Below are 25,125 nucleotides of genomic sequence, written 5' to 3' on the forward strand. Positions count from 1 at the left end.
TCGTCCTTTTCTTTTGGGTGCTAGTACTAGTGTAAGACAAAGATAGTATGATTCTCTCTGTCTATGTTTGACATCAAACAGACCTTTGACACACCATAAACAAGAAGTATCTCTGCCGGCTACACACGTAACTATAAATCGTAGCGATTAAACTGTGCAGATAAATCGAACGTTCCTACTTCCTAGTGCCTCCACACGCCTCCGATATCGGCGTCGATCGTCAGTTCTCCGCAGAAGCTCACGCAAGAAACATGTTATCCATGTCATCAAAGTTAATATTAGACAATTAAACACAACACAATTAGACAATTTAAGGAAACTTAACTACCGTTAAGTTTCCTTAAATTGTCTAATGTTCCGCGCAACTTTCTTTTTTTTTCTGTCATAAAAAAAACTTCTCCTGACAATAACTAACATATAGACAGTCAAGCAAATCTTGTCAGTAGAAAAAGGCGCGAAATTTAAATTTTCTATGATACGAAGTCCTTCGCGCCTACATTTTTCAAATTTGTCGCCTTTTTCTACTGACAAGGTCTGCTTGACCAACTTTAAGACAAAAAGAATTAGCGAAATTGGTCCAGCCGTTCACGCGTGATGCCGTGACCAAGAGAAATATGGATTCATTGTTATATTTTTCATTATTTACTAGAGGAACGAACGTGCGCACACAAGCAAGCTACGTGAAGTACTGCCGAAATGACCGATCGCCATCCACACGCAACGATAAAACTGTGCAAACGCATCGACAACGATTTTTCTAATATAATTTGCAACTGCCGATCAACGATAATCGACAACGATTTGTCATACACACGGCAGATAAAACTGCGCAAATCGGACTGCACAGTTTAATCGCTACGATTTATCGTTACGTATGTAGCCAGCATTAGTTTCGAACCATGGGTCCAAAAAATCATGAAAGTAAAGCTTAGAAAAGATTTTCAAGGAAAACTATAGCGAACCTGATAGGTTAAGCTGTTTTTGAATTTTGCAAAAAGCATATTTTGAAGTTGAAGGGCTACGGAACCCTACACTGAGCATGGTCCAACATGTTCTTGGCCGATGTTCTTTATGTATATTAGAGGATTCTTAGGCTATTTTAAATGAAAGAACAATTTAGAACAAAAGCTATAATTCTGAAAAAAAAAAACACTTCAATAAAGTGACAAAAAAGAAAACATTGGCTATTAAAACACCAATATAAATGTTTTGGTTATTGCAGGACTAAACCAATTTTATTTGTTGTCATGCTAGGACACCGCCAGTTGTACAGGTAGTACTGCAGATTACCATCACCTATGCCAAATTTCAGTGGCTCCAAGAACTCCTTATTCTCCATCAAGTCCAATGCGTTGAAAACATCAAACCCTGAGTTCTTTGCAGCTATCAATGCATCATGCATTAAATCAACCCATGGGGTTTTTGTGGACACATTATAAAATGCATAAGCAGCTTTCAATGTTTTGTGCACAGGGTGGTAAACAACAGTAGATGGCAGTGTGTAATAACTGACAAAGTCCGTAATGGAACCATCGGCAGCTTCCACAACGAAGCTGTCAATGATATCTGGTTGTGGAGTAAACCAGTGCTTAAAGTCCTCCTCATTAAATATTGGACTCAAATCAAACTTACTCAAGTAGTTATTCAATAATGGAACAACTTTTTCAGAATCTTGAGGCTCTAATTTCCGAAAACCTGGAGTTTTAGGCAAATCTGGGAGTTTAAAAAGTTTAAGTGTTCTCTGCATGGTCATGTTTCTTGACAGGTGACTAAATTTAATGTCAATTAGTTTTTTAGGGTTGAGGGATCTATGCCAATAGCGGCATGTAGCAATTGGTTTAGGCAGCACAATTCCAGCCGTGTAAACACCTTGGAATATCCCCGTCAAGTTAACTCTCCTAGTTATCTCCCTGATCAGAACAGGAGCAACTCTTTTAGCACGAAGCTTTTTGTGCACACAAAGAAAGTTTATTTCAACAACAGTTTGCACGTGATCATAGATCCTCAACTGGGCAGGTATAGCGGAAATAAAGCCAACTAATCTGCCAGACTTCACAACACGCACACCACAGTGCCAATCCATCCTCCAACCGGGAGGCTGAAGTGCCCACTTGAGGAAATCCGTTTGATAGTCGAAGCGGAACATACAGTCATCATCTTCTACATAATTTTCATTTAGCAAGGTGTACAATTCCTTTAAAACCAAAGGCTCATTTAAGTTTAAGGTATCCCAATTAAAACCATCAGGTAGCGTGTAAGGTTCCGCTCTTATATCCTCTGGTGACTTGGGTGGTTCGATAGGTTCATTAGAAACAATTTTTTCATCCATTTTGGGGACAGGCTGAGTAGACCAAAACTGGTATGACTTGTGGAGAGCTTCCTCAGTCGTCTTAGCTGGTTTCTGTTGTAGATTAAGGACGTCCATTGCCATTTTTAAATCTTTGATAGATATGTTTTGGTGAACGTCACCAGAACTGGGCACGGCCACTATCCCGTCTGCGGCGGAACTTGACCCGCCGTGGTCACCATCTCCTCCACTACGCTTTTTCTTGTTCTTATTCTTCTTTTTAGGTTTGACGTCATTGTCCTTGTGAAGTTCAGTAGACTGTGATGCATTATTATCATCCATTTTACAGAATACTCAGATAATAATTAATTTAAAGATGACTAATGGAAATCACGACGAGGGTTAATTTTTTTGTGGCAATTTGACAATGTCATACTGAACTGAATTGCCATACTAAAAATATGTATAACTTTTTTAAAGGCCTGTCCAGACGAGAACAATTTTTCGCCATGTTTTTTTTATGCGTTAGAGGAAGCAAGTGATATTGTTATCTCATTCTACCGCATGGCTGCGTCCCTTGCGAGTGGCCGGCGATGGCCTATTGTGTACTGGAGCCTTAAAAGGTTAGGGTGAGCATAGACCGTCGGAGGTTCGGAGGCTTGGTTTGGTTGCAGCCATTTCTGGGTTATAGATACGTAGACTCGCCATCAAATATAACGGAATGGCCAAGGTGCTCAAATATATGAGTTAAGCACATGCACTTGATAAAGGATTTGTTCAGATATTATTTTTTGTAAACACCTTGGCCGCTTCGATTTATCTGATGGCCACTGTTCCACCAAAGCTTGGGGAAAATGGGAGTTAGGGCACATAAATAAAAAAACATTTTTATTATGAATATTCCACAGAATATAATGTAACAAATTACAAAGGAATATTCAATCAGTGACATCGGGGACCAAGTTTACAATCCGAGGTAAATCCAATGTACAACCGATTAAAGAAAGAAAGATAATGCAAGAACAAAAGCCAAAATCCAACTGAGATACATAAAAAACAAAAGTTGTTATTTCCAATGACAAAAAACTAAAAGCAAACTTCTTTAGTCAATGTAAATACATAGTCAAAGAGCCCAGTGGTATAACTTTCAAATATAGAAACATTGGTAGTTGCATTGTTTTTGTTTGCGGAACTGCACTCCCAATAATCTTAATAAAGTTATATTTTGGAATGGTGCAATCCACTTTTTTATTTTTACAATTTTTATTTTATATCTTTTTTTTATATGAGCGGGACATGTCTAACAATAGTTGAGTTCAATATTCAAGCTTTAAACAGAACTATTTAGTTGTTTAATATACTATTAAAAGCTGGTCACTTCGTATTTACATTAGCAATATGTAAATGGTATTACTCCTTCTTGGTGGCTTGCTGCTTAGCCTGGTGAGCCTGCAAAACAGCAACAGCCTCATCTACTTTAGCCTTGAGAGATTCTCCATGTTCCAGCATGTGAAGAAGCTCAGAATTGTCAATCTCCAAAAGCATTCCAGTAATCTTGCCAGCCAAATCAGGGTGCATTCTTTGAATCAATGGGAAGAGACGTTCACCCAGCATTTGCTTTTGCTCCTGCAGCGGTGCAGCAGCTAACATTGAGGCTGTCAAAGGTTCCTGTCCTTGGATGTGTACAGCTGGTTGTGGTGCTGGAGGGTTGCGCATGTTCGCAGTGTACTTGTATCCTGCAGGACGTCCACTCTGGGTGACAAGTGGTGCTCTGATAGAAGCAGTGGCAGGGACACCTTGCTGGCCTGTGATTGGCCTTGCTCCAAGAGATGTGCGCATTGCTGCTTGAGTTGGGCCTCTTGGTGCTGGACGGAATGGCGCCTGCATGTTTGGATAGCCAGAAGCAGCAGTCTGTGCGCTCGGTCTAACCGGCGGCTGGGCGGTCCAACGCGGAGAGGGCCTTATCTGTGTCATCTGGGCTGGACCATAGAAACGCTGAGCCGGTGGAATAGTAGGGACAAAGTATCCTCCAGCACCACCTGGTTGGAATATTTGGCCCATCTGCTGCATGCGCATACTAGCCATACGCTGCATGTATTGAGAAGTCAGATGAGCCTTACGGTCTTCCTTACGTTGGGCTAAAGCCACATACAATGGCTTAGTTCCAACAATGCGGCCATTCATTTCAGTGACAGCCTTGGTAGCTTCTTCTGGAGATGAGAAACATACAAACCCAAAGCCTTTGCTTCGGCCATCTTCCAACATTACCTGTGGATAACGGAAAAATTGGAAACAGTTCAAAACACGAAAAAGTTGACACGAAATATGTTGGGATTAGGTGAAGTCCTTAGACATTAATTGATACTTCTTTATAACTTCATTTATAAAAATCATTGACAAGAATCCCTCTTACCTTGCTGAATAAGTTCATATTTACATAAATATGAACTTATTTGGTAGAATATCGAATTTTCTATTTGTAGTATATCTAATTGAGACGTTTTCAACTAACAGGTACCGCATTGTAGATAAGGTTGATTTCAAATTGAAGCTTCACGGAATTACCTTTATTTTGTGGTTATTAGTAATGACATAATATGTGAACTTGAAAAGAAGGTTGAGTAGATTGGTAGCTTACCTTAGCAGAGGTGATGGTGCCGAATGGAGCAAACTCTTTACGTAGACGTTCATCATCAATAGTGTCATCCAAATTCTTAACATAGAGGTTTACACCTTGGTAGCGAGTCAATCTTTCAGATTTTAGTTGTTCAAATTTGCGTTTCAGTTCTTTTTGACGCTCTGCTTTCTTTTGGGCACGTCCAACATACAAGGGCTTGCCTTCAACCAGTTCTTTACCATTGAGCTCCATGCAAGCCCTCTCAGCAGCATCAGGATCTTCAAAAGCAACAAATCCAAAACCACGGGAACTTCCGTCATCTTTATACATTACTTTGTGGCTAGTAATGCGGCCATACTTCTCAAACATATCTTTGAGAAGTTCATCAGCAAAATCTTCTCCAAAGTTTTTCACATATACATTTGTGAACAGTTTAGCCTTCTCTCCGAGTTCCTTTTCGCGTTCCTTACGAGGAATGAATCGGCCGACGTAAACCTTCTTTCCATTGAGTAACATACCATTTACTTTCTCAATGGACTTGTTGGCAGCCTCTTCAGTTTCAAAATGAACAAAGCCATAGCCCTTGGAAGCTCCAGTTTCATCTTGGGCCACCTTGCAACTCAAAATGTTGCCGAAAGCAGAGAAAGTATCATACATGGCCTTGTTGTCAATGGTTTTATCAAGGTTTTTAATAAACACATTGCCGACTCCAGACTTGCGAAGGGAAGGGTCACGCTGGGACCACATAATCCTGATAGGCCTCCCTTTAATCATGTCAAAATTCATGGAATCCAAGGCTCTTTCAGCTGAAGCAAATCAAAAATACAAATTATTTATTTTTAATGTATGGAAAAAAAGAAACTATCATATTACAATTTCAAATTGTAAAATTAAAGACCATACCATTGAATAATATGAATGAATCTAATAAGTATCATGTTATGTTATAATGAGACAAGCTAGGATACTGTGTGAATAATTATTAAACAGAGATACATGCACTAAAAAACATTAGCTCTTTATTGCAGTCAGACAGAGAAACTGGTTCTGTTACAAATAAATTATGTGCAAGTTTACATTCCAGATGTCCTAGATGCATGCACTACTGTACAAGATTTCCTAAATGCATCAGTTAAAATTATTGATCAGTCATTTGTGGTTATTGCACATAATTAGTATTAGGTAATCATTAAATAGTACTAAATGTGAATCCAGTTTATGTATAGGTACTAGACAGAATCAACCAAAGTAGCAATATTCTTTAATGCATTATGGAGTGGGGAAAGCTAGGTAATTACAATTGAACTCAAGGCGAAATAGTGAGTTGGATTATTGAGTAGCAGTTGAAAATATTATAATGTTTCTCTGGATCTGACAATATGTTAGTTAGACAATCAATTGTTTTCTCAATCACACTGAGGTATTTTGAAATAGATAAGCACAATTACCAAATCAATTGAAACTCTTGTAACAGGACAAAGATTACATTCATTGACGAAACCAGTAATTTCCGGAAGTTGATCGTTTATATTATAATTATCTAAGATTCTAAGCTAAGAATTTTGTTTTTGAAACATTACTACTATGTTGAGAAGTATGAAACTCTTAATAGAACAAACTAAAAAGATGCTTATTGCAAGACTTAAAATAGTTTGGAGTTTTGATTTAGACACAGGACTAAGTAACCCCTTATCTCCAGAATTCTTAACCATGTTTAAAAAGATTTAAACCCAATGTGTGGAAAACAATACTAAGAGTAGACTATCTTTTAACAAATGTCAAGTATTATAAAGTACAACTTAAAATAGGTTATAAAAATGTTACTCACCATCGGCAGGTTGCTGAAAATTTACGTAAGCGTAGCCCAGGGATCTACGAGTAATCATATCACGGCAAACGCGTATAGAGAGAACCGGACCAGCAGTTGAAAATTTTTCAAACAACATGGCTTCGGTAATATCAGAGTGTAAATCCCCGACGTACAATGACGCCATGGGATAATTTGGCGGACCAGGATTCATTTTGAAAATCTTACTGTGACGGTATTATGTCGAACATTAACCGTAATCAAGAGCAACTTCACTTTCTCTTTACGTCGACTATCGCATTCCTTAGACCACGTTGCACGCTTACGTACTCCTAACTAAAATCGAATGATTCTCGTTTAAAATTTTGTTATTTTACTATTTTTTTGGATTTTTGTGATTTTTATGTTTTTTTTTTTATTTTACAAGAATATTTCACGAAATTCTGAGGTTTGTGTGACCTATTCCCGATGGAACACACAACCTCGCGTGAACACACCTTACTCACCAAAGGAAAAGGTGAGGTGACGTTTGTGAAATACAAAATGGCTACCCGTATATGTGGCCAAGCCGCGATAGCTGGTGGGATATTATTAGGTATTCTTGCGACTAATTTCACGTAATTATTATATTGTTTTTAAAATGAAAAACTTTATTATCTAGAATGTCTAATGACTTATAACTGCTGACTGTATTGAATTATTACAAAATTCTACGAAACTAAAGTTACTATAGTTTGTCAAAGGACTGTCATATTTCAAACATAGAGAGAATCATACTTTCTTTGTCTTACACTAGTACTAGCACCTAAAAGAAAAGGATGAGTATAGTTTTTTGTTCTTATTTACTGACAAATTGGTTTGACCAACTATACTACTAATATTATCACCTGCAACAAGTAAAAACTAATGTAACGAGTAGTGAGTATTATATTCTTTGGTAATGAGTTTGTGAATATTTTTTTTTCTTTTCTCATTACGCATATGGCATCGAATGTAGGAATAGCGCTAGTGTTATTTTTTTAATTGTCTCGTGCGTTATTTTTGTTGCCAGCTACTTTTTTTACGATTTATAAAGCAAGGTTTAATAAAACGCATATGGAAGCAATAAATAGAACTGTATAGAACTAGAAAGACTGTTCACATGCTGTTCACCAGCGTTCCCCGGTGCAATGAATTCAAACAATGCCGCAATGCGGAATGTATAGAAAATCGCAATGGCTATGGAGCCCTTTACAGCGGATAATTGGTCATAGAGTATAGATTCTGTAATGTCATGTTGATTTGACGTTTGTTATTGTGTCATGTATGACAGTCTTTTTCCCCATACTTGTTGTAGCCACCGGTTAGTTTTTAGAAATTAAATCTGTTTTTTTCTTATGTATCACAAAATGATTTTACCAAATATTAGTGTCTCTTAGATAATATCTATCTAATATCCAATCCTCCATAATATTTTACGTTATTATTTATTTTAGGTAAAGTAGTGGTCATCCAAAATGGGTAAGGGAAATAATATGATCCCGAATGGGCATTTCCACAAAGATTGGCAAAGATTTGTGAAGACGTGGTTCAACCAACCCGCTAGGAGACACCGCAGAAAGCAAAACAGAATTAAGAAAGCTAAGGCCGTTGCACCAAGACCCGCGGCGGGGCCTCTGCGTCCTGTTGTGCGATGCCCCACTGTTCGCTACCACACTAAGGTCCGCGCTGGCCGCGGCTTCACCCTCCGGGAAACCAGGGTAAGTTCTTTATCCTCATTTTGTTTGAATGTTGTTAAATAAACAAAAGCAATTAAGTGAATATACTTGACCTTTCGATTTTAGGTTATTATTTTATGTTGCTTTTGTAGCTCTGGTATTTCTCTGTGTAAATAATACTGTTTAGTAAAATATTTGTGATTTAAAATAAAAACCGCTGAATGTTGGCTGTATTCAGTCGTTTGGTACATCGAAGTAGTGAAGCAGTAAAATTGCCTATTGCAGTTTGGATATTTTGTTTTGAGTAATAAGTGTGACAGCACACTAACAATTCAATGCTATGGTTACCAATCTGTTAGAAACTTAAAAACTTAGCTTTAGCACCTTGTGGTTGAAGCATATTTGGAAAAAGTATTCAATTCTATTAACAAAACAGTTCTGATTTCTAATGGTTTTTCTTTTAAATTCTTAAACAGATTATTGTTCAAAATTTAATAATTTTAAAAATAGCAATAATATTTTTTTATAAATTAGTGTTTAAAATTTTAATTTGACCCACATCTGCCCCTTTGTTCAAGTATTCTTTTCTCTGTAACATTTTCTTAGTAATTCATTGACTGATTGATAAGAAAAATTTTCTTTAGGACATATTTACATATTTTTTGTAGGTATAACAAGTAGATATTACTTACTTAATTACAATGATTTCTATTTCAGGCATCTGGTCTGAACCCTGCTTTTGCCAGAACCATTGGTATTGCTGTTGACCCTCGCAGACGCAACAAATCTGTAGAGTCCCTCCAAATCAATGTGCAGCGACTGAAGGAGTACCGTGCCAGACTCATCCTCTTCCCTAAGGGCAAGAAGGTATGCTATCTCTAAGCTGCAAGTTACTTGCATTCCCCTTATACGGTATTGCATGATTGTATTCAGTGGCGCTAGGAGCCTGTGTGTAGTGGCCTAGGAGCTTAAGCTTTGGTTTCCTCCGAAAGCGGTGCCGTCATATAGCGGCCGTCTCCATATTTAGCCGTATTATTTAGTATGAAGACGACCGCTATATGACGGCACCGCTATCCTAGGAAAACCGATCTTCAGGCTCCCAGTAGTACAAAATACAGCAACCTCTTGGTGCATGATAAACTTTTATTTCACTGGAATATTTGTATTCTTTATTCAATTTAGTTTTAACTTCTAGCCATCAAAACTTGTCAAGCCAAATGCAACTTTAATTTGTCAAAATAAAGATTCAAATTAAAATGAGACCTTTTTATAGCCCTTGGTGTGGCTAGAGGTTAAGTTAGTTTAAGTCAGTTAATCTCTAAAAAACGACTTCCCGAAACAGTTTAAAACTGCCATACATTTAGCAATACCTTATAATATATAATAGAATATTATGTTGCATTTTCAAGAACCGACTATTGAAAAAACAAACAAAAAAAATATATTCCCTGGTAACATCAAATATCCATACACATCAAACTGCTCAACCTCCGATTATAATTACTCCACTTTGGTAGGAATGAGTTGTCCTTAAATTTGGTGGTATAAAAACGGAATGCAATTGCAAATCTTCTCATGTGTGACATCAGAGCCTAAAGGATTATGTAATGTTATGTTAACCAGGTCCTGAAGGGTGAAGCCAACGAGGAAGAGCGCAAGCTGGCGACTCAACTGCGCGGCCCTCTGATGCCAGTACAGCAGCCAGCTCCCAAGTCCGTCGCGCGCGCCATCACCGAGGACGAGAAGAACTTCAAGGCTTACCAATACCTCCGCGGCGTAAGTACACCACCCACAATAATTAACATGTACCACCGTATAACTTTTCTCAAAGTATACTTCTAGGACCCGTTGCGTCGCCTTTGCTATGGGGCCTTAAATAACAGGCCTAATAAGTAATATTTTTTTGTAGTGTTTTGAAATATGAAGGAATAATTGAAGAAATATTATTTGCATTGAATGAATGTTATCGGCGTTATCGTTAATGCTGTTATAATGGTATTTATATTTCAGGCTCGCTCCATCGCCGCCCTGGTGGGTATCCGCGCCAAGAGGCTGAAGGACGCCGCTGAAAACCCTGATGACGTGACTAAGGCGCCTACTGCTGTTAAAGACCCTAAAGCAAAAAAGTGATTTAATACATAAAATCTAAATAGATACTTTTTTTCCTTTCTACTTTGTTCCCAATTATTCCAAGCTTGGTCCCTTGAAGGATTTCTTGGTCCATTTTTCCTTTTACAATCCTATGTCTTGTATGCTCTTTTTACATGGCTTCTTAGCCAAGCCATTCGGTCGAGATATCAAGGCAACTAGACTCGGACTCGGCCATCTGCTGTCGCAATAACCATTTGACCGCCACAGACACAACAAAGAAGTAGCGCGGCGTGCTCTTTCTCGTTTCTATCTAACACATTGATCGAAGTTGGTAGAAAATAAATGAATTTATTATTTATTCAGTGTCTACATCCGTCAGCTTCGCCAATACAATAAGGACTTACGTGGGACTTCGTAAGGTTCAATTATTTCGCTTAACCGTTCGTATATATAAGCACGTACTGATCAGTTTGAACGAATTTAAACCTATTGTATGACGTCACCCATAAGCGTTCTGACGCAAATTTGAGCCCTTGGGAGCTGACAGGTCAGATCAGTGCTTAGACGTACGAAGGGTTAAATAAATCGCCTGCCGTCCGGGGCACGACATATACCTTAGCCGTCTGGCGTTCAAAGGGTTATTAATTATTATATGAAAGAGTAATAAGTAGAGATGATAGTTTCGTTCCTTCACCAACGCGAGGAAAGTACTCAACAATAGTAGTTTGTGTTACAAGGGATCAAAATGATATATTTCCGTCGAGGGCGTACCTTGAACCCTGAATGAAGCGATGGATTCTACAATACTAAAGTAGAATCCTGAGCGTAATGAGGGATTTAAGTGTTAACGCCCAAGACGAAATAATTTTGATACCGTGTGACACATACTGCTTTTCACATCAACTATGAGGAAAATAAAAAAATCTTAGTGTTGACACAATCCGATGCTTAAACAGATTTTTTCTACTCGTCGATTGCACAATGCTTGAATTAAGACCTCGTATACCAAAGTGAAATCGCATATTTTTTTCATTATGGGACCCCAACTCAACTTTTTCATTTCGATACAGTTTAGTCTACTATAATATTCATTTCGATACAGTTTAGTCAACTATAATATTCATTTCGATACTGTTTAGTCAACTCAACTATAATGAAATTGACCAATCGAAAGCGGCCTCATGAGTTACGAGGTGTCGTTGACCAATGGCCGGGGGCGTGGGTCGCGGGGGCCGGGGGCCGGGTCGCGTACGAGTATGAAGTGCTCACTCCATACATCAGTTTTAGTACCAAAGACTATTAGCATCGAGTAGCGGAACTATCAGTACTGCTACTTGACAATAGATGTAGCCACCGACCGGAAAGTCTTATGCTGTTGAGATAAGACTTTCCGGTCGGTGCTACATCTATTGTCAAGTAGCAGTACTGATAGTTCCGCTACTCGATGCTAGATGTAGACACTGAAATTAATAGTCTGAACTGATGTATGGAGTGAGCACTCTGTATTTTTTTCTCTATGGTATGAATGAAGGTATCGCGGCTACTCGCGCATCTTAGCTGTATACTTTTGGTTTTTTTACCTACATATACAGGGTGGCGGATTTAGATCGGTCAGTATGGGAAAATCTGAAACTATAAGACATACGACGATCTCTTCTTAGGAACCATGTCATCGATTTTAGTAACAAGAAATCTGCATTCATACATTTAATTTTTTTTTTATGTAAAATGTATTGAAAAAAATGGTGGCCATTTCGAAAACATACTAAAATAAATTAAAGGATATGAAAACAATGCATTTTATTCATTTCAGACATAATGTTTCATAGTAACATTTACTGCTTAAGACCTACACAATCGATATCTAAATAGAAATAATTTTAGATTTTTTTTTTTCAAAACGTCCGGGTTCGATTCCCGAGCTGAGTACACATTTTTTTTAAATGTATGAATGCAGTTTTTCTTGTTACTAAAATCGATGACATGGTTCCTAAGAAGAGATCGTCGTATGTCTTATAGTTTCAGATTTTCCCATACTGACCGATCTGAATGCGCCACCCTGTATATGATTCTTCTACTAGTTTTAAGTATTTTTTTTTGTTGACTCGTAGAAAAAGTATTGTATACAATAGTGATATAATCAAGCTTTTCAATCTCGTACCTTACTTAGGCAACTCAGCCAGCTTCGTTGCCTAAACACGGTACTCGCTAGAAAAGCTCTCCGTTATATCACGATTGTATAAAATACTAATTGAAGCTAAAAAAATATTGTGCAAAAAAATTTAAAAATAGTGTGCTAGAACAGAAAAGTGTTACTTTGATCCCTCCTAGCAGGGAGGAAAAGTGCCACTTTGATCCCTCCTAGCAGGGAAGAAAAAGCTTTTTTCCGAATAGATGGTGTGAAAAGAATATAATACTTTCCGTTCGGAAAGACAACAGTCGTGGAACGTATTGGGCCCCATACATTCCACGACTCTTCTTTTTCCGCACAGACTCATAAAACATTAAAAATAAAATCCAAATGAACGATATTAAATTCTACCAGTCAACAGGAGAAAACAACTCAAAACTTACATCACTTCAGTTTTTCAAGAATAAAGAGAACCTTTACGAGTATGTGGTGAAAATAAATAGTCAGGTTGATAAATAAAATGCGCACTAAATCTGAATACATTTATTTCACAATAACATACAATAATCCAGTTACATTAATATAGGTCTCAAGTGTTTTAAGCATTTCACAAAAAGTATTAACTAGACCACTTTTTTTTTCAAATAATTTCTAATTGTGTTACCAATTTCTTTCGTAATATAGTCTAATAGGTATATAACGTAAAATTTTCAAGGGTTATTAAAATAGTAACAAAATGGGAAATTATTTAAAACATAAAAGAATGCCTTACTTGATGTACAGTACAACTTTTTACAAAATGCTGTATTAAATTGATAGACATGTGTAAATAAAACAAAAACTAATTTTAGTACTATATACTAAAACCTACTTAGACAATACTAAGAACTAAAATACTACTTAATTCTAATCAAAGCAAACTGCAATAGCTTTACAGTTAGAATATTAATTCTAACTTGAATACATAATATACAGTGCCTTAATAGGGTTCACTCTGCTGAACAGTAAATGACAAGGGAATTCGGAATGCTTCTCATCTCGTCACTTATAACTAATTGTTTTTAATTAATGTATAGGAGCATAGATTGTGCAATCAAAATAAAATTATGCTGGGGTAGTAACTTCATTAGTAGGTTTCTCAAGACTCTCTGCCACAGTGGTCTCTGTTTCTTCGCCATCAGCTTTGCCTTTCTTGTCACTCTTCCTGAATTTGTCATACCTGTTTAGGAAATAATTTAAAATCAAAATTAAAATACTTAAATAGGGATGATGACACATGAAGAATTTTATTACAAAATCTATTAAAATAGATAGCAAACGAGCAATTTATCACAATAATGTGGATATTAAAATAAAATATTGAAAAATTACAAAAATACAGGACCTGAAAGTTTCAAAATTTAAGTTTTTTTTTAACTTCCAAAAACGATAAAAGTAAGGGTACCATTCGATTCCTTAAATTTCATCCGAAAAAATATTGTATAGCAACTATATACATAAACGCAATATTTCACCGACAAAAACGCAATTTTCTTGTTTTGTCCATAATACAAGATGGGCTCCCAGAGACCTTGACGTCACGTTCCCTTCTCGTTTTGTTTAGGGCGTTTCGCGAGTGAAGTGCGACTGTCGGCCTTTGACTACAATTTCTGACTTTTGTGTTACTTTAATGCAATGGGTCCTATATAGACATTTGATCTTAAAAACAAACCCGATCGATTGATACCATAAATGAAAATTAGTCATACTTGACTATATTATGATTATTGACAGTGAAATCGGCTTAGCATTAAATTAATACGCAATAACACGTAACACTATGTTGTAATTTATTAAATTACAAGGGTTATCGAAGGTGTTTATAACTAAGGCCAGTTAAAGCTTTAACTGCATTTTTTTGTACCACAGACAACCTTATTATCATAGACGCAAGCAAGTTAGTAAACTTTATTGTGGCAGTTATTTATACAGCTGAAAAAATAACACTGTAGGAGCCATATGTATTGTTGTGAATGGATTGTCAAAATTTACCGGTTCTTTCGTACTTCTATGATAATTTGCCTGTTTCAATTGTGCGGTATTTGGTACGTGAAAGAACATTGGTCTAAAGATAATTATTGGAACACTAATCTACCTCGTAAGATCTTCGTCGTCGTCGCTGCCCTCGTTGGTGGGGCGCACGTCGCGCAACAGATCACCAATGTCCTTGTCCACATCAGCCCACAGTTTGTCTTCTCCTTAAAATAATAAAATAAAAATAAGTGTAGTCTTTCCACACAATGAAATTACAGTAGGCACATGGGCTTTTTCTAAAATAAATATCGAAAACCCGATTCTTTCAAATCTGGACATTCTTGGGCTCATTCTACTCAGAATCGACAGCACTCTCCATCCTGCCATTAAAAAAGGATGTCCCAAAATTTTGTATGAAAATTGTACATTCCACTACGTCACGTTACATACAAGTGAAAATTTTTCTCATACTAAAAACGTGACGTAATGGAATGGACATTTTGGGACATCTTTTTTTAATGGTAGGATGGAGAGTGCTGTCGATTCTGAGCAGAATGAGCCCAAGAACGTCCAGATTTGAAAGAATCGGGTTTTCGATATTTATTTTAGAAAAAGCCCACATAGAATAAACTTATCAGTTGTGTACCTACTAGAGTAACTAGAGTTTACCCAAGTTCATATGAATTTGTTTGTAATTATTTTGTCAATTAGGGCTCATTTAGACGGTGCTAGAACTCGCATGCGAGTTTCATTACATTGCGGCATTTGATCGGTCGGCCGAGTTGATGTAACCTCAATGGTCCGCAATGTAACTAAAATCGTATACGAGTTCGCGCGCCGTCTAATTGAGCCCTTAGAATATAAATATCTGGGAGACCGAGCTTTGCTCGGAAAACTTGTAAAACTCAAAAATGCGCGTTTTCCCAGAGACAAGACCTAGCTAAATCGATTTATGGCCCCGATAACATCATCAATTCCGACACAACTCATGTCCTGTCAACAATTTGAATGGAGCAAGTGGCGGTAAGTCGGCTGTCGGATAATTAACTACTTTCCTACTAGTCAAATCAGCTTCTTTTTTAGAACTGTCAAAACGATTTTATAATATGGAATTTATATGAAAACGTGTGTAGTGACGTCACGGTCAACTCGCCTACTTTTTATATTTCAATCCAATTGATTAAATAGAAATAGTATTTAAAAATAACTGCTATCTACGTTTTTCTATATAATAATTATCTGGTGCTTGATTTCGTGCACGGTGTGAAATAATTTAGTAGAGGAAAGTACCCAATTGAGTGTTCGGAATTCGGATAATCAAGGTTCTACCGTAAATATTTGTTATTAATAAAAACTTGTAATATTTAAAAAAATTACCTGTAGCATTAACAGAGTCGCCATTTTCAATCTTCTTCTCTTCAGCAGGTTCAGTTTTCTCAATTTTGACTTTCTCAGCAGCATCGTCTTCATTGGCCTCTTTGTTTTCCTCAGCTAATATAACAGATATCGTTTATTCAAACGTGTGATAAACTCAAAAACAATAAACCAGACACCTGTTGCACAACAATTTGTAACTAAGTAATAATAATTAGCAGAACTCTCTTTATAATAAAATAAATTTGAAAAACAGCTAATATTACTAGTTACAAATAGTTATGCAAATAGTTATTTGACCGCCACAGTCGTTAAGGCGCGAGTCGCACCGCACGACATCGACATCTGTTTTATTCGTTTCTCAAAGGTTAACTGGAAGAGATCCCATACAGGGATAAGTTCGCCTTTGTTGTATTTAATTTACTCTGTAACTGTGTTTCTCGTATTTTTATTTTTATGTGCAATAAAGTATAATTCTATGAAACTTGCTAACTCTGTAAACAAACCGCCATGTTGAAATCATTATTCAGAGACAATTTCAATAATATATGGCGGTTTGTTTACATAGTTAGCATTTTCCATAGAATGACACTTTACATACATACATCGAAATGGCGTGATTACGCCACCAGCGGTGGCAGCATGGTTGCATTTTTATCGCCTGTCACTTTCGCACTTACATACTAGTTAGAACCAATGATATTATATAATCATAGATAGGTTATACTCATACTTGAGGAACACAAAAAATACTTCCATATTTATTTCTGTGCTTACGAAGAAATCTGTTATTGTTGATTAATTTTCTCATTCCATCTTTGTCACACTCGTTGTTAAACATAAGGTCGTCTCTTCCTCTTTCGGTGTGCGGGAGCTCGTTAGCACGTGCACATTTCTCGCTTGTCCAGCAGCGACTAAAGGCAACTTGTCCAATTTGTCACAAGGTGAGCGCTTCAATTTTGGAACGCCTATAACCTATCTTGAGTTATAAATCATTGGTTAGAACATGACAGGCATGGTGACAGGCGATAAAAATGCGACCGTGGTTAGCCCGCAGGTCGTGTTCCCCGGGTAGCAGTTACCTCGCTGCTGGTGCAGCTGGCGGTGGATGCGCTCGGCGTGCTTGCGCAGCGTGCGCGTGTCGCGGTGCTGCACGTAGCGGCCGAGGTGGTTGCGCAGGCGGCAGTGCCGGCGCAGCGTCTCCGCCTCCTCCGCGCCGCCCGGCTCCGCGCGCGGCAGGTACACGCGGCACAGCTCGCACCACCACACCTACGTCATCCAAGTATATTAATAATGTATTAGCTGCTGTATTTCCAAGTAAACTCGCCGTCATTAGAACTTGCGAACTATGTAAACACACCGCCATATTGAAATTGTCTCTGAACGATGAATTTACTAGTGATGGGCAAGACTCTTACTTACTTACTAATGTCAAACCATATCGAATAATAAAATAACAAAATTAAAAAAACAAGTAGTTACTTATTTTTAATTTGTTTAATCACGATCAGAAGACAAATTGGTACTTAAGAATGATGTATTGATGTATTTTACAACCGCGGCGGTAGGTACAGAGCGTGAGTTGGGTAGTGTGTAGCGGGTTTATATCACAAACTTTAGTCACAACACTACCCATCATAGACAATTGTAGAATTTAAAATAAACAAAACCGTCATTCCATCAGGTCCTAATAACCTAACTTATGAAACCATTTTAAACTCTTAATTAAATATCCAAGATACTGTTATATATTTATGTATTTTACGGAACGGACCGTTTCAATAGTGTATATGTGTATAGTTTGAATTGTGTTTAATGGGGTAGTGTGAAAATTCAAGGAGAAACAGTCACAAAACAACGTTACATTGTTTGTTTACATAGTTCTCAAGTTCTAATGACGGCGAGTTTAAGGTGAACTGAGTGCGAAGATTGTATAAATTAAGAGACGGTTGCACCAACAACAATAGTAGACGGACTGCCAATTTAAGTGAGCAGCCCAACGGTCGTCGCTGCGTCGTTTTAATTTGCAACACAAACACATTAAATGCGTTGCGACGACGCGACGTCACGCGTGGGGAGGACGTCATTGGAACCTGGCCCTAACTCAGCATGAAACTTCTCGTAATATCAAATTTGGACAGTGATAGTTTTCACGGTTTGGTGAAAATGAGCGAATGCATGATTAGTTTGCATGTTAAGCCTCGTCTCCATATTGCGCGGCAAACCATCGAACATTAGCTCGCGAGGCAGCCGCGCGCAATGGATACCGGGTTGGCTCGCGAGCCAACTCGATCAGATCGCGTTGGCTCGCGAGCCAACGCGGTATCCATTGCGCGCGGCTGCCTCGCGAGCCAATGTTCGATAGTTTGCCGCGCAATATGGAGACGGGCCTTTACCTAGAAAGTTGGTACAGAATTGTAGAATGAAATAGGATGAACATTAAATGTTAGTTGATACACACCTCCAACTTCTTAATGTGGTCACTGCCAATGTTAATCTCCACCTTGGGTTTCTTGGGAGCCTCACTATCTTTCTTCTCAGTGCCAGAGTCCTCATCTTCCACCTCTGAGAATGGTTAAAATTAATTAAAACGGAAAATTACACAGAATTAAATACTCTTGTATATAATATATAATATGTAACTAACCATCAACATCACCCACAGAGTCGAGAGTCATAAAGTTATCCAAATCAACATCCATGCCTTCTTCGCCGCTGCCTTCCTGAGCTTCCTTTGGGCTGGCGCGGCGAATAGTTCGGTTCGCCTTTATCTGTACAAAATAATTATATATACCAGTTGCACTTAACGAAAATAAAAACAGAATACTACTCATAATAAAGCCTAGTTCAGTGGTTCCTAACCTTTTCAGTCCGGTTACCCCTATGACTAACTAGGGAACCTGATTTTACCCCTCCTCCCAATGTGGTAATAAAAAATAAAACGTGTACGTTTGTTGTATTGTTAAATTAGGCTAGCTTATTACCCCCGTAAAATACCAGTTTTCACCCCCAGGTTAGGAACCACTGGCCTAGTTTCTCCTTTGGGATATGTAAGCGTCACCTTGAGATGGTCCAGGGAGCAGATGTGGTGCTCGTAGATCATGGGCGAGCGGAAGGAGAGGCGGCAGACGCGGCAGAAGGGCATGAGGAACCGCTTCATGGCGCGGTGCGTGTCGCTCTGGTTGTGCGCGAGGCGCGTGGTGCGGTGGTTGAGGCGGCACACGAGGCAGAAGGTGGTGTGCGCGGCCAGGTCGGCGCCGGCCGTCGCCTCCAGCGAGCGCTGCGCCTCGCGCTGCGCCACGCGCATGCGCAGCAGCTGCATCTTGTGGCGCCGCGCCACCGCGCTCATGGCCGCGCGGTGCTTGCTCGACATCAGGTGCTTGGCGTAGCCCTATGGAATTACTGCACTTTGTAAACACTTCATTATAATTGCCACAGGAACTGCCACCGTACAAACAGAATTGTTTTCTAATATTACGAACGTGGACGTGAACGAAGCTTATCACGAATTTTTACAAAACCTTAACAAATTATACCCCTAAACCTTCCCCGAGAGTCACTAATTGATAGGGGTCCATAAATTACGTCATCTATTTTTGCCCCCCCCCCCCCCCCAAATCATCCAAAAATCATGCTTCGTATGACCCCGTTTCCTCCTACGTCTTGCTACCATCATCCGATGTCCAGACCCCCCCCCCCTCCTAATTTGAAATGACGTAATTTATGAATAGCCCCTAGGTGAAAACCACATCAAAATCATTTCAGTAGTTTTTGAGCTTATCGCGAACATACAGACAGATAGACGCGGCAGGGAACTTTATTTTATAGGTGATACTCTTGTGTCTAATTGCAATTTTTTTAGAGTGAAAATAGTATGTACGAGTATGACCAAGTAACTGCCTTATTATCTTAAGCTATAAACACACACAAGTCGTAAAAACGAACATTTGAGCTGGCCCCACTGTTAAGAATGTGATGTGTAGTGTGTACTTACACCGAAAGTGGCGGATTTGTCCTTGCAATGCACACAGAGCAGGTGCACGTACGGGCGCTTGCGCGGCTCCGCCCCGGGCAGGTCGGGCTCCTTGTCCGTGTCCCCGTCGTCGACCGGCTCGCCCGCTTCGCTCGCCCCGTCAGACCCGTCCACGTCGTCTTCTGCCTATACGTCATTTAATAGTACTTTGTGTTCCAAGGGATCAAAATGATATATTTCCGTCAAGGGCGTACATACTGAATGAAGCGATGGATTCTAAAGTAGAATCCTGAGCGTATTATGAGGGATTCAAGTGCTAACGTCCAAGACGAAATAATTTTGATACCGTGTGACACATACTGCTTTTCACATCAACTATGAGGAAAATAAAAAATCTTAAGTGTTGACACAATCTGATGCTTAAACAGATTATTTAAGCTAAAAAAATAATGTGCAAAAAATAAATAAAAATAGTGTGCTAGAACAGAAAAGTGTTACTTTGATTCCTCCTAGCAGGGAGGAAAAGTGCCACTTTGATCCCTCCTAGCAGGGAAGAAGAAGCTCTTTTCCGAATAGGTAGTGTGAAAAATCAATTTACGTTTACTTCATTAAATCATGTTGGTAACAAAAAGATACAAATAAGTAGTTATTTTTCTATCTAAAGCCATGAAGGTGGTGTGCAGACAAATGAATACTATGAAAGTTACAAAAGTAACTTAAAAAAGTAGCAAGAGTAAGATGTACCTAATCAAGATTAAACTTTCGTGAGACATATTTTAAACTGTTTAGACAACAACGGTTTCACTCACTTGAATATTCGAAACGCGTCTCCAATAGAGACTAAAAATTCAAGTGAGTGAAACCGTTGTCGTCTAAACAGTTTAAGATGTACCTAGTTAATTATGTACCAACCTTAGGTGACTTGATCTTGGATTCCTTTTTGTCCTCAATGGCTTCATCCTTGTCATCAGCATCCCAATCTTCCTCAGTTGACGAGGCCTCATCTTCCTTAGACTTCACAGAGCTGTTAAAGTGTAATTTGCTGTACTTAATGACCATAATCTCAAAAGTAGTATAAATATTATTTTGTGCATTATATTTTATTATAATTATGTATAATATTACAAGTATGTTTGTCTTTGCTTTTTATACCAGTCTTTTGGAGTTACCTTGATGACATCTTTTTTTGCAGTAACATCTCATATAATCCTCTCACGATATCTAAGTTCTTAATTCTGTAAATCTAGGCACACACAGGCCTCATAGATACCATGTCCATTCCCAATCTGTGGAAGGTTTTCTCCAACACATCACATCCATAAATTCACAACGGCCCACGCATCTATCGGGGCACGTCTCTGTCAGTTTTTCATTCCAACAAATAATATAAAGATGGTCGGGTAAACCAAAAATAAGCAAAACATAGTCGGGGGATGATATTACCTTCGGCCCTTGATAGATCTGAACGCGCGGGTGTAACCCAGCGGTCTGGTTTCGAATCGCCTATAGGAGGGGCGCGAGCGCGGAGCGCCGCGGTAGAGGGCGCGCGAGCGCAGCGTGCGGCCGCGGAAGGAGCGGCGCGAGGCGCGCATGCGCGGCGCCGAGCGCGTCGGCTCGCGCGGCGGACCCATCGCGCTCGGCTTGCGGTACTCTCGGCTGGGCGAGCGCCTCCTGTCCTCGCCACCGAACGTGCGCCGCTCGCTGTACATCTCTTGTCTACCGCTGTAAGACCCGCCATAGTGTCCGCCGCCTTCGTGGCTACGTCTATCGCCGGACCCCTGTACACAATTCTCTCTATTTTCGCCAAACGTCTTACAAAACCAAATGGTATTAAATTAAGGCACACGAATGAGATATATGTTTTATCTTTTGCCATAAAGCATTTCTCCTGTTTTGTTTTCTCTACAATAAATTTCTGGAAATGAAGCATTGACCGGGTTACCCTGTACGCTGCCACTAGCCCGTGGAGTGTTTGGCGGCTCATGGTGTCGACTGTCAGCGCTCGACGGGCTAGCTTGCACCACGAATATCAGTGTCATTATTGGACTTTTATTGCTCTATATGGCGAAAAAGGATATGCGGTGTATTTTTCCATCCCTTCAAGTCATGGGTAGATGTTTGATTGACAGCAAGATAGGCAGATTTGGAAGATGTGACCACAAAATGGTTCAATTGTTGAAATAAGTAAATTTCCTGATTCATTTGCTGGGTAACCTCAAACTGACAACAGCATTCTCAAATGTGCTGAAATATTGTACATTTTAACGGATTGTGTTGAAGATATTGCCTATATATGTGTAACAATCCTCATCAGTTCATTCTCTTACAAGTGGGTAAATAAGTAGTCAACAGTATCTCCTTCAGTAATTTTTGATATTCTCATTTGCTTATTCTGTAATTGTATGCAATTGTTAGACTATATCCAAGTAAAACTGTCTAGAGTAAATTACTAGGCAAAAATCAAGCCAATATCACAATCACTTTCTGACTTCATTCATGGCTTAGTGCTAATCAATATGTTAACATCATACTATAATGCATCAGATACTCAATTTCATTGTATTCTCTATTGCCTGAAACTCTTATCAAATTCTCCATTATAGTTTGACATCCATGGTTTAAACAGTTTGGTCTGCTCCTCATTCATATATCATATATATTATTTTTTTATTAGACATCAATATAAGATTGCTACCTTTCAAATCAATGTTCATTAACTATAATGTATACAAACCTCCATTCTTATCCTTTTCCTTTCAGGTGATCCAGATCGACCACCATAATCCCGATTGGAATAACCAGTTGACTCCTGTGAATAATGATTAAAACATTGACTTGTATATAAAGACGGGCCTTATGGGCACTAAGAATGGTGCTAGTTCAGCAATGTCACTCACGAATTCGAGCTATTTGTGCAGTCTAACGCAACTAGTTATAAAATAAAATAAAAAAGCCCTTTATTAACCTTTTCAATGCTTTTCGTCCCATGCTAAAATGTGGCTTATACGCCAAATGGTTGCAATATGAAGAGCGAAAATAAACCTTATCTGTCAGCAGGAAAATTGCTTTCACAGCGTCCGTCATAGCCTTTTTAGTGGCTGTTGGCATCATGGGCACGACAGCACTCGACCACTTTAGTGGCTCTTGGCGTTGAAAAGGTTAATTGTAAAATGATTACATAAAAATTTGAAAATAAAACTAAAACTTATAATGTGTTTTACTAATGAATCCCTAGTGCGTATAGGCCTCCTCCAGTGCTGCCCATTTTTCCCTGTCTTGTGCTGTTGACATCCAATCTGTGCCGGCTGTTCTTATTATGTCTTAAGACATAATAACGCAACTAGTTATCACAGGGTAAATATTTGTTTTTAGCCACCAACAACAAAAAATATTGTTATGTTTGTCTTAGAGTGAAAATAAACATTTACCTAGTTTGAAAAAAGCTTATTTTTTTACTTTCTCAAACTCATTTGCTCATGTTACAAATCCATCTTTGGGTCACTAATTTACGTATGTGTACCAAATTTAAATACAATTGGTTCAGTTGTTTCCGAGAAAATAGGCTGTGACAGATGGACAGACAGACGCACGAGTGATCCTGTAAGGGTTCCGTTTTTTGCTTTAGAGGTACGGAACCCTAAAAACATTAATCTTATAATTATTATTCAATGGAATCCTCTATGTGGCATTTGAATTCTTGGCAAACTCTTAAATGATCCAAATGTTTGTGGATTTGACCTTTTGAGTCATATATTGATAAGTGAAATACCTATACAACTGACAATAAAGAACTTACAGATCTATACGATTTTTTATAGGAATCTTCAATCCTATCCCTGTTTGGGGCGTATCTATTGCCACCGCTGCTGCTGTATCGGGACTCATTATTATAAGAGTAGCCGCCGCCACGTCCGCCGCGGCTCTCGTACGAGCCACGGCCACCACTGCCGCGGTAAGAGCCACGGTATCCGCTGCTCGCTCGGCCACTGTAGCTGCCCCGCCCACTGTATCCGCCGTATCCGCGACCTCGAGACGACATCTGCCCAACAATAAATTTAACTACTTTAAGTATATATACAAGAACATTCGGTGGTGACACGTTTTCTATATCTACAAATACGTAAGGTAACAGACTGAATACGCAGATCGTTATTCAAAAGTAACTGATAAATTTAAGACAAATACTTGTATGATAAGTACTACTTAATACTTGTTTATTATGAAAGATAGAGGAGACATGATGAAAGCATTTACCTTTCCTAAGAGATATGGATATAAAATGGCGTCAAGAAGTCTTAGAGTGTGGATAGCGAAAGATATGTTAGGACAAATTTAATGTTTTAATATACATACATTTATTAAAAACTTTTGATCGAATCCCAAATCTTCAAAATTGTGATAGCAAGTTTCTATCACAGTTTTGTAACACAAAATTTAATGGTTAAATTGGTTAACTTGCGGAAAAGTCGCCATCACCGGCCCGGCGTCTTTTTTTTCTGTCACGTCACTCAGTGTTGCCAGAGCCAGAAATGAATTGCAGCGATTGCGCTACATTTAAAGCCTCAACACACTGGAATACCGCCGTGGTATAGTGTGTCAATAGTTAGCTATGCATTTAATACATCACACACGACCTGATTTTTTCAATTGTCGAAGGTGTGTAGAGGCGCTAAAAATACTTTGTCAATTTTGACATATTTAATTTGATAAATTCAGACTTTTCAGAGACAATTGGATCAAGGAAAATAAATAAATAACTAATCATAATTTTTTCAACTTCGTTACTGGTTATTTACCAGTTTATTTGAAGTGTTCTCTGAGTGTATGTTTTAAAATTGAACATGGAAAAAAGATCGTTTTTCGGGAATTCATTAAAAATGTAAGTTAGCGTTAAAAACATTTATACCCGTTCAGAAAAGTTCTGGGATTTGTTATGGTAATGGTATTTGCCTTATCTAAAAAAATATACATAAATAAAAATCTGTTTAACAACTTATAAATGTAAAGATTTTTATCTTTCCTTAAGTATGTAATCAGTATACTTTTTTTTTTATTTACCCGTTTGTTTCCTGTATTTGAGTGAAAACAAGGAACTCTTTAATTTGCTAATGTATACGATACACCTACCTTCCAAG

The 25,125-nt window shown here is 38.4% G+C and overlaps 5 protein-coding genes across 6 annotated transcripts in view; 1 reads left to right on the forward strand and 4 right to left on the reverse strand.

Annotated features, from left to right (window-relative positions):
* Positions 1–1,115: 1,115 nt before the first annotated feature.
* On the reverse strand, positions 1,116–2,726 carry LOC134663272 (glycylpeptide N-tetradecanoyltransferase 2-like). Its single transcript, XM_063519684.1, has one exon. It carries the CDS (start codon positions 2,627–2,629, stop codon positions 1,214–1,216), a length of 1,416 nt encoding a protein of 471 aa, XP_063375754.1. The 5' UTR covers positions 2,630–2,726; the 3' UTR covers positions 1,116–1,213.
* Positions 2,727–3,172: 446 nt separating this feature from the next.
* Positions 3,173–7,234, reverse strand: LOC134663273 (polyadenylate-binding protein 1). The gene is made up of 3 exons (XM_063519685.1): positions 6,733–7,234; positions 4,926–5,710; positions 3,173–4,555 (listed from the first exon to the last, which is right to left on the reverse strand). Exons 1-3 carry the CDS (start codon positions 6,923–6,925, stop codon positions 3,698–3,700), a joined length of 1,836 nt encoding a protein of 611 aa, XP_063375755.1. The 5' UTR covers positions 6,926–7,234; the 3' UTR covers positions 3,173–3,697.
* Positions 7,235–7,969: 735 nt separating this feature from the next.
* On the forward strand, positions 7,970–10,558 carry LOC134647245 (large ribosomal subunit protein eL13). The gene is made up of 5 exons (XM_063501516.1): positions 7,970–8,053; positions 8,187–8,450; positions 9,126–9,275; positions 10,032–10,184; positions 10,419–10,558. The coding sequence occupies exons 2-5, from the start codon at positions 8,208–8,210 to the stop codon at positions 10,536–10,538; spliced, it is 666 nt and encodes a 221-aa protein (XP_063357586.1). The 5' UTR covers positions 7,970–8,053; positions 8,187–8,207; the 3' UTR covers positions 10,539–10,558.
* Positions 10,559–12,401: 1,843 nt separating this feature from the next.
* The window catches only part of LOC134647233 (negative elongation factor D), a 387,727-nt gene continuing 375,003 nt past the window's right edge, over positions 12,402–25,125 (reverse strand). For both annotated transcript variants that reach the window (XM_063501499.1, XM_063501496.1), the window contains one exon: positions 12,402–12,411. The gene's annotated coding sequence lies outside the window, so the exon portion shown is untranslated. The remainder of the gene's footprint in view (positions 12,412–25,125) is intronic.
* LOC134647231 (uncharacterized) lies at positions 13,720–24,039 on the reverse strand. The gene is made up of 12 exons (XM_063501494.1): positions 23,787–24,039; positions 22,725–22,799; positions 21,434–21,768; positions 20,903–21,014; positions 20,012–20,176; positions 19,079–19,408; positions 18,665–18,788; positions 18,479–18,582; positions 17,100–17,286; positions 16,021–16,134; positions 14,765–14,867; positions 13,720–13,849 (listed from the first exon to the last, which is right to left on the reverse strand). The coding sequence occupies exons 1-12, from the start codon at positions 24,027–24,029 to the stop codon at positions 13,735–13,737; spliced, it is 2,007 nt and encodes a 668-aa protein (XP_063357564.1). The 5' UTR covers positions 24,030–24,039; the 3' UTR covers positions 13,720–13,734.

The sequence above is a fragment of the Cydia amplana genome, chromosome 4 (genome assembly GCF_948474715.1).
Source record: "Cydia amplana chromosome 4, ilCydAmpl1.1, whole genome shotgun sequence".
NCBI classification, from domain to species: domain Eukaryota; kingdom Metazoa; phylum Arthropoda; class Insecta; order Lepidoptera; family Tortricidae; genus Cydia; species Cydia amplana.

Excerpts from the sequence above, each read along its gene's own strand:
- LOC134663272 (XM_063519684.1), bottom strand. The coding sequence starts at position 2,629 with ATGGATGATAATAATGCATCACAGTCTACTGAACTTCACAAGGACAAT.
- LOC134647245 (XM_063501516.1), top strand. The coding sequence starts at position 8,208 with ATGGGTAAGGGAAATAATATGATCCCGAATGGGCATTTCCACAAAGAT. Across the intron at positions 8,451-9,125 it reads TCACCCTCCGGGAAACCAGG|GCATCTGGTCTGAACCCTGC; the intron begins GTAAGTTCTTTA and ends TTTCTATTTCAG. Across the intron at positions 9,276-10,031 it reads TCTTCCCTAAGGGCAAGAAG|GTCCTGAAGGGTGAAGCCAA; the intron begins GTATGCTATCTC and ends TATGTTAACCAG.
- LOC134663273 (XM_063519685.1), bottom strand. The coding sequence starts at position 6,925 with ATGAATCCTGGTCCGCCAAATTATCCCATGGCGTCATTGTACGTCGGG. Across the intron at positions 5,711-6,732 it reads TTTTCAGCAACCTGCCGATG|CTGAAAGAGCCTTGGATTCC; the intron begins GTGAGTAACATT and ends GATTTGCTTCAG. Across the intron at positions 4,556-4,925 it reads GCACCATCACCTCTGCTAAG|GTAATGTTGGAAGATGGCCG; the intron begins GTAAGCTACCAA and ends CGTTATCCACAG.
- LOC134647231 (XM_063501494.1), bottom strand. The coding sequence starts at position 24,029 with ATGTCGTCTCGAGGTCGCGGATACGGCGGATACAGTGGGCGGGGCAGC. Across the intron at positions 19,409-20,011 it reads ACAAATCCGCCACTTTCGGT|GGCTACGCCAAGCACCTGAT; the intron begins GTAAGTACACAC and ends GTAATTCCATAG. Across the intron at positions 17,287-18,478 it reads ACCACATTAAGAAGTTGGAG|GTGTGGTGGTGCGAGCTGTG; the intron begins GTGTGTATCAAC and ends TGGATGACGTAG.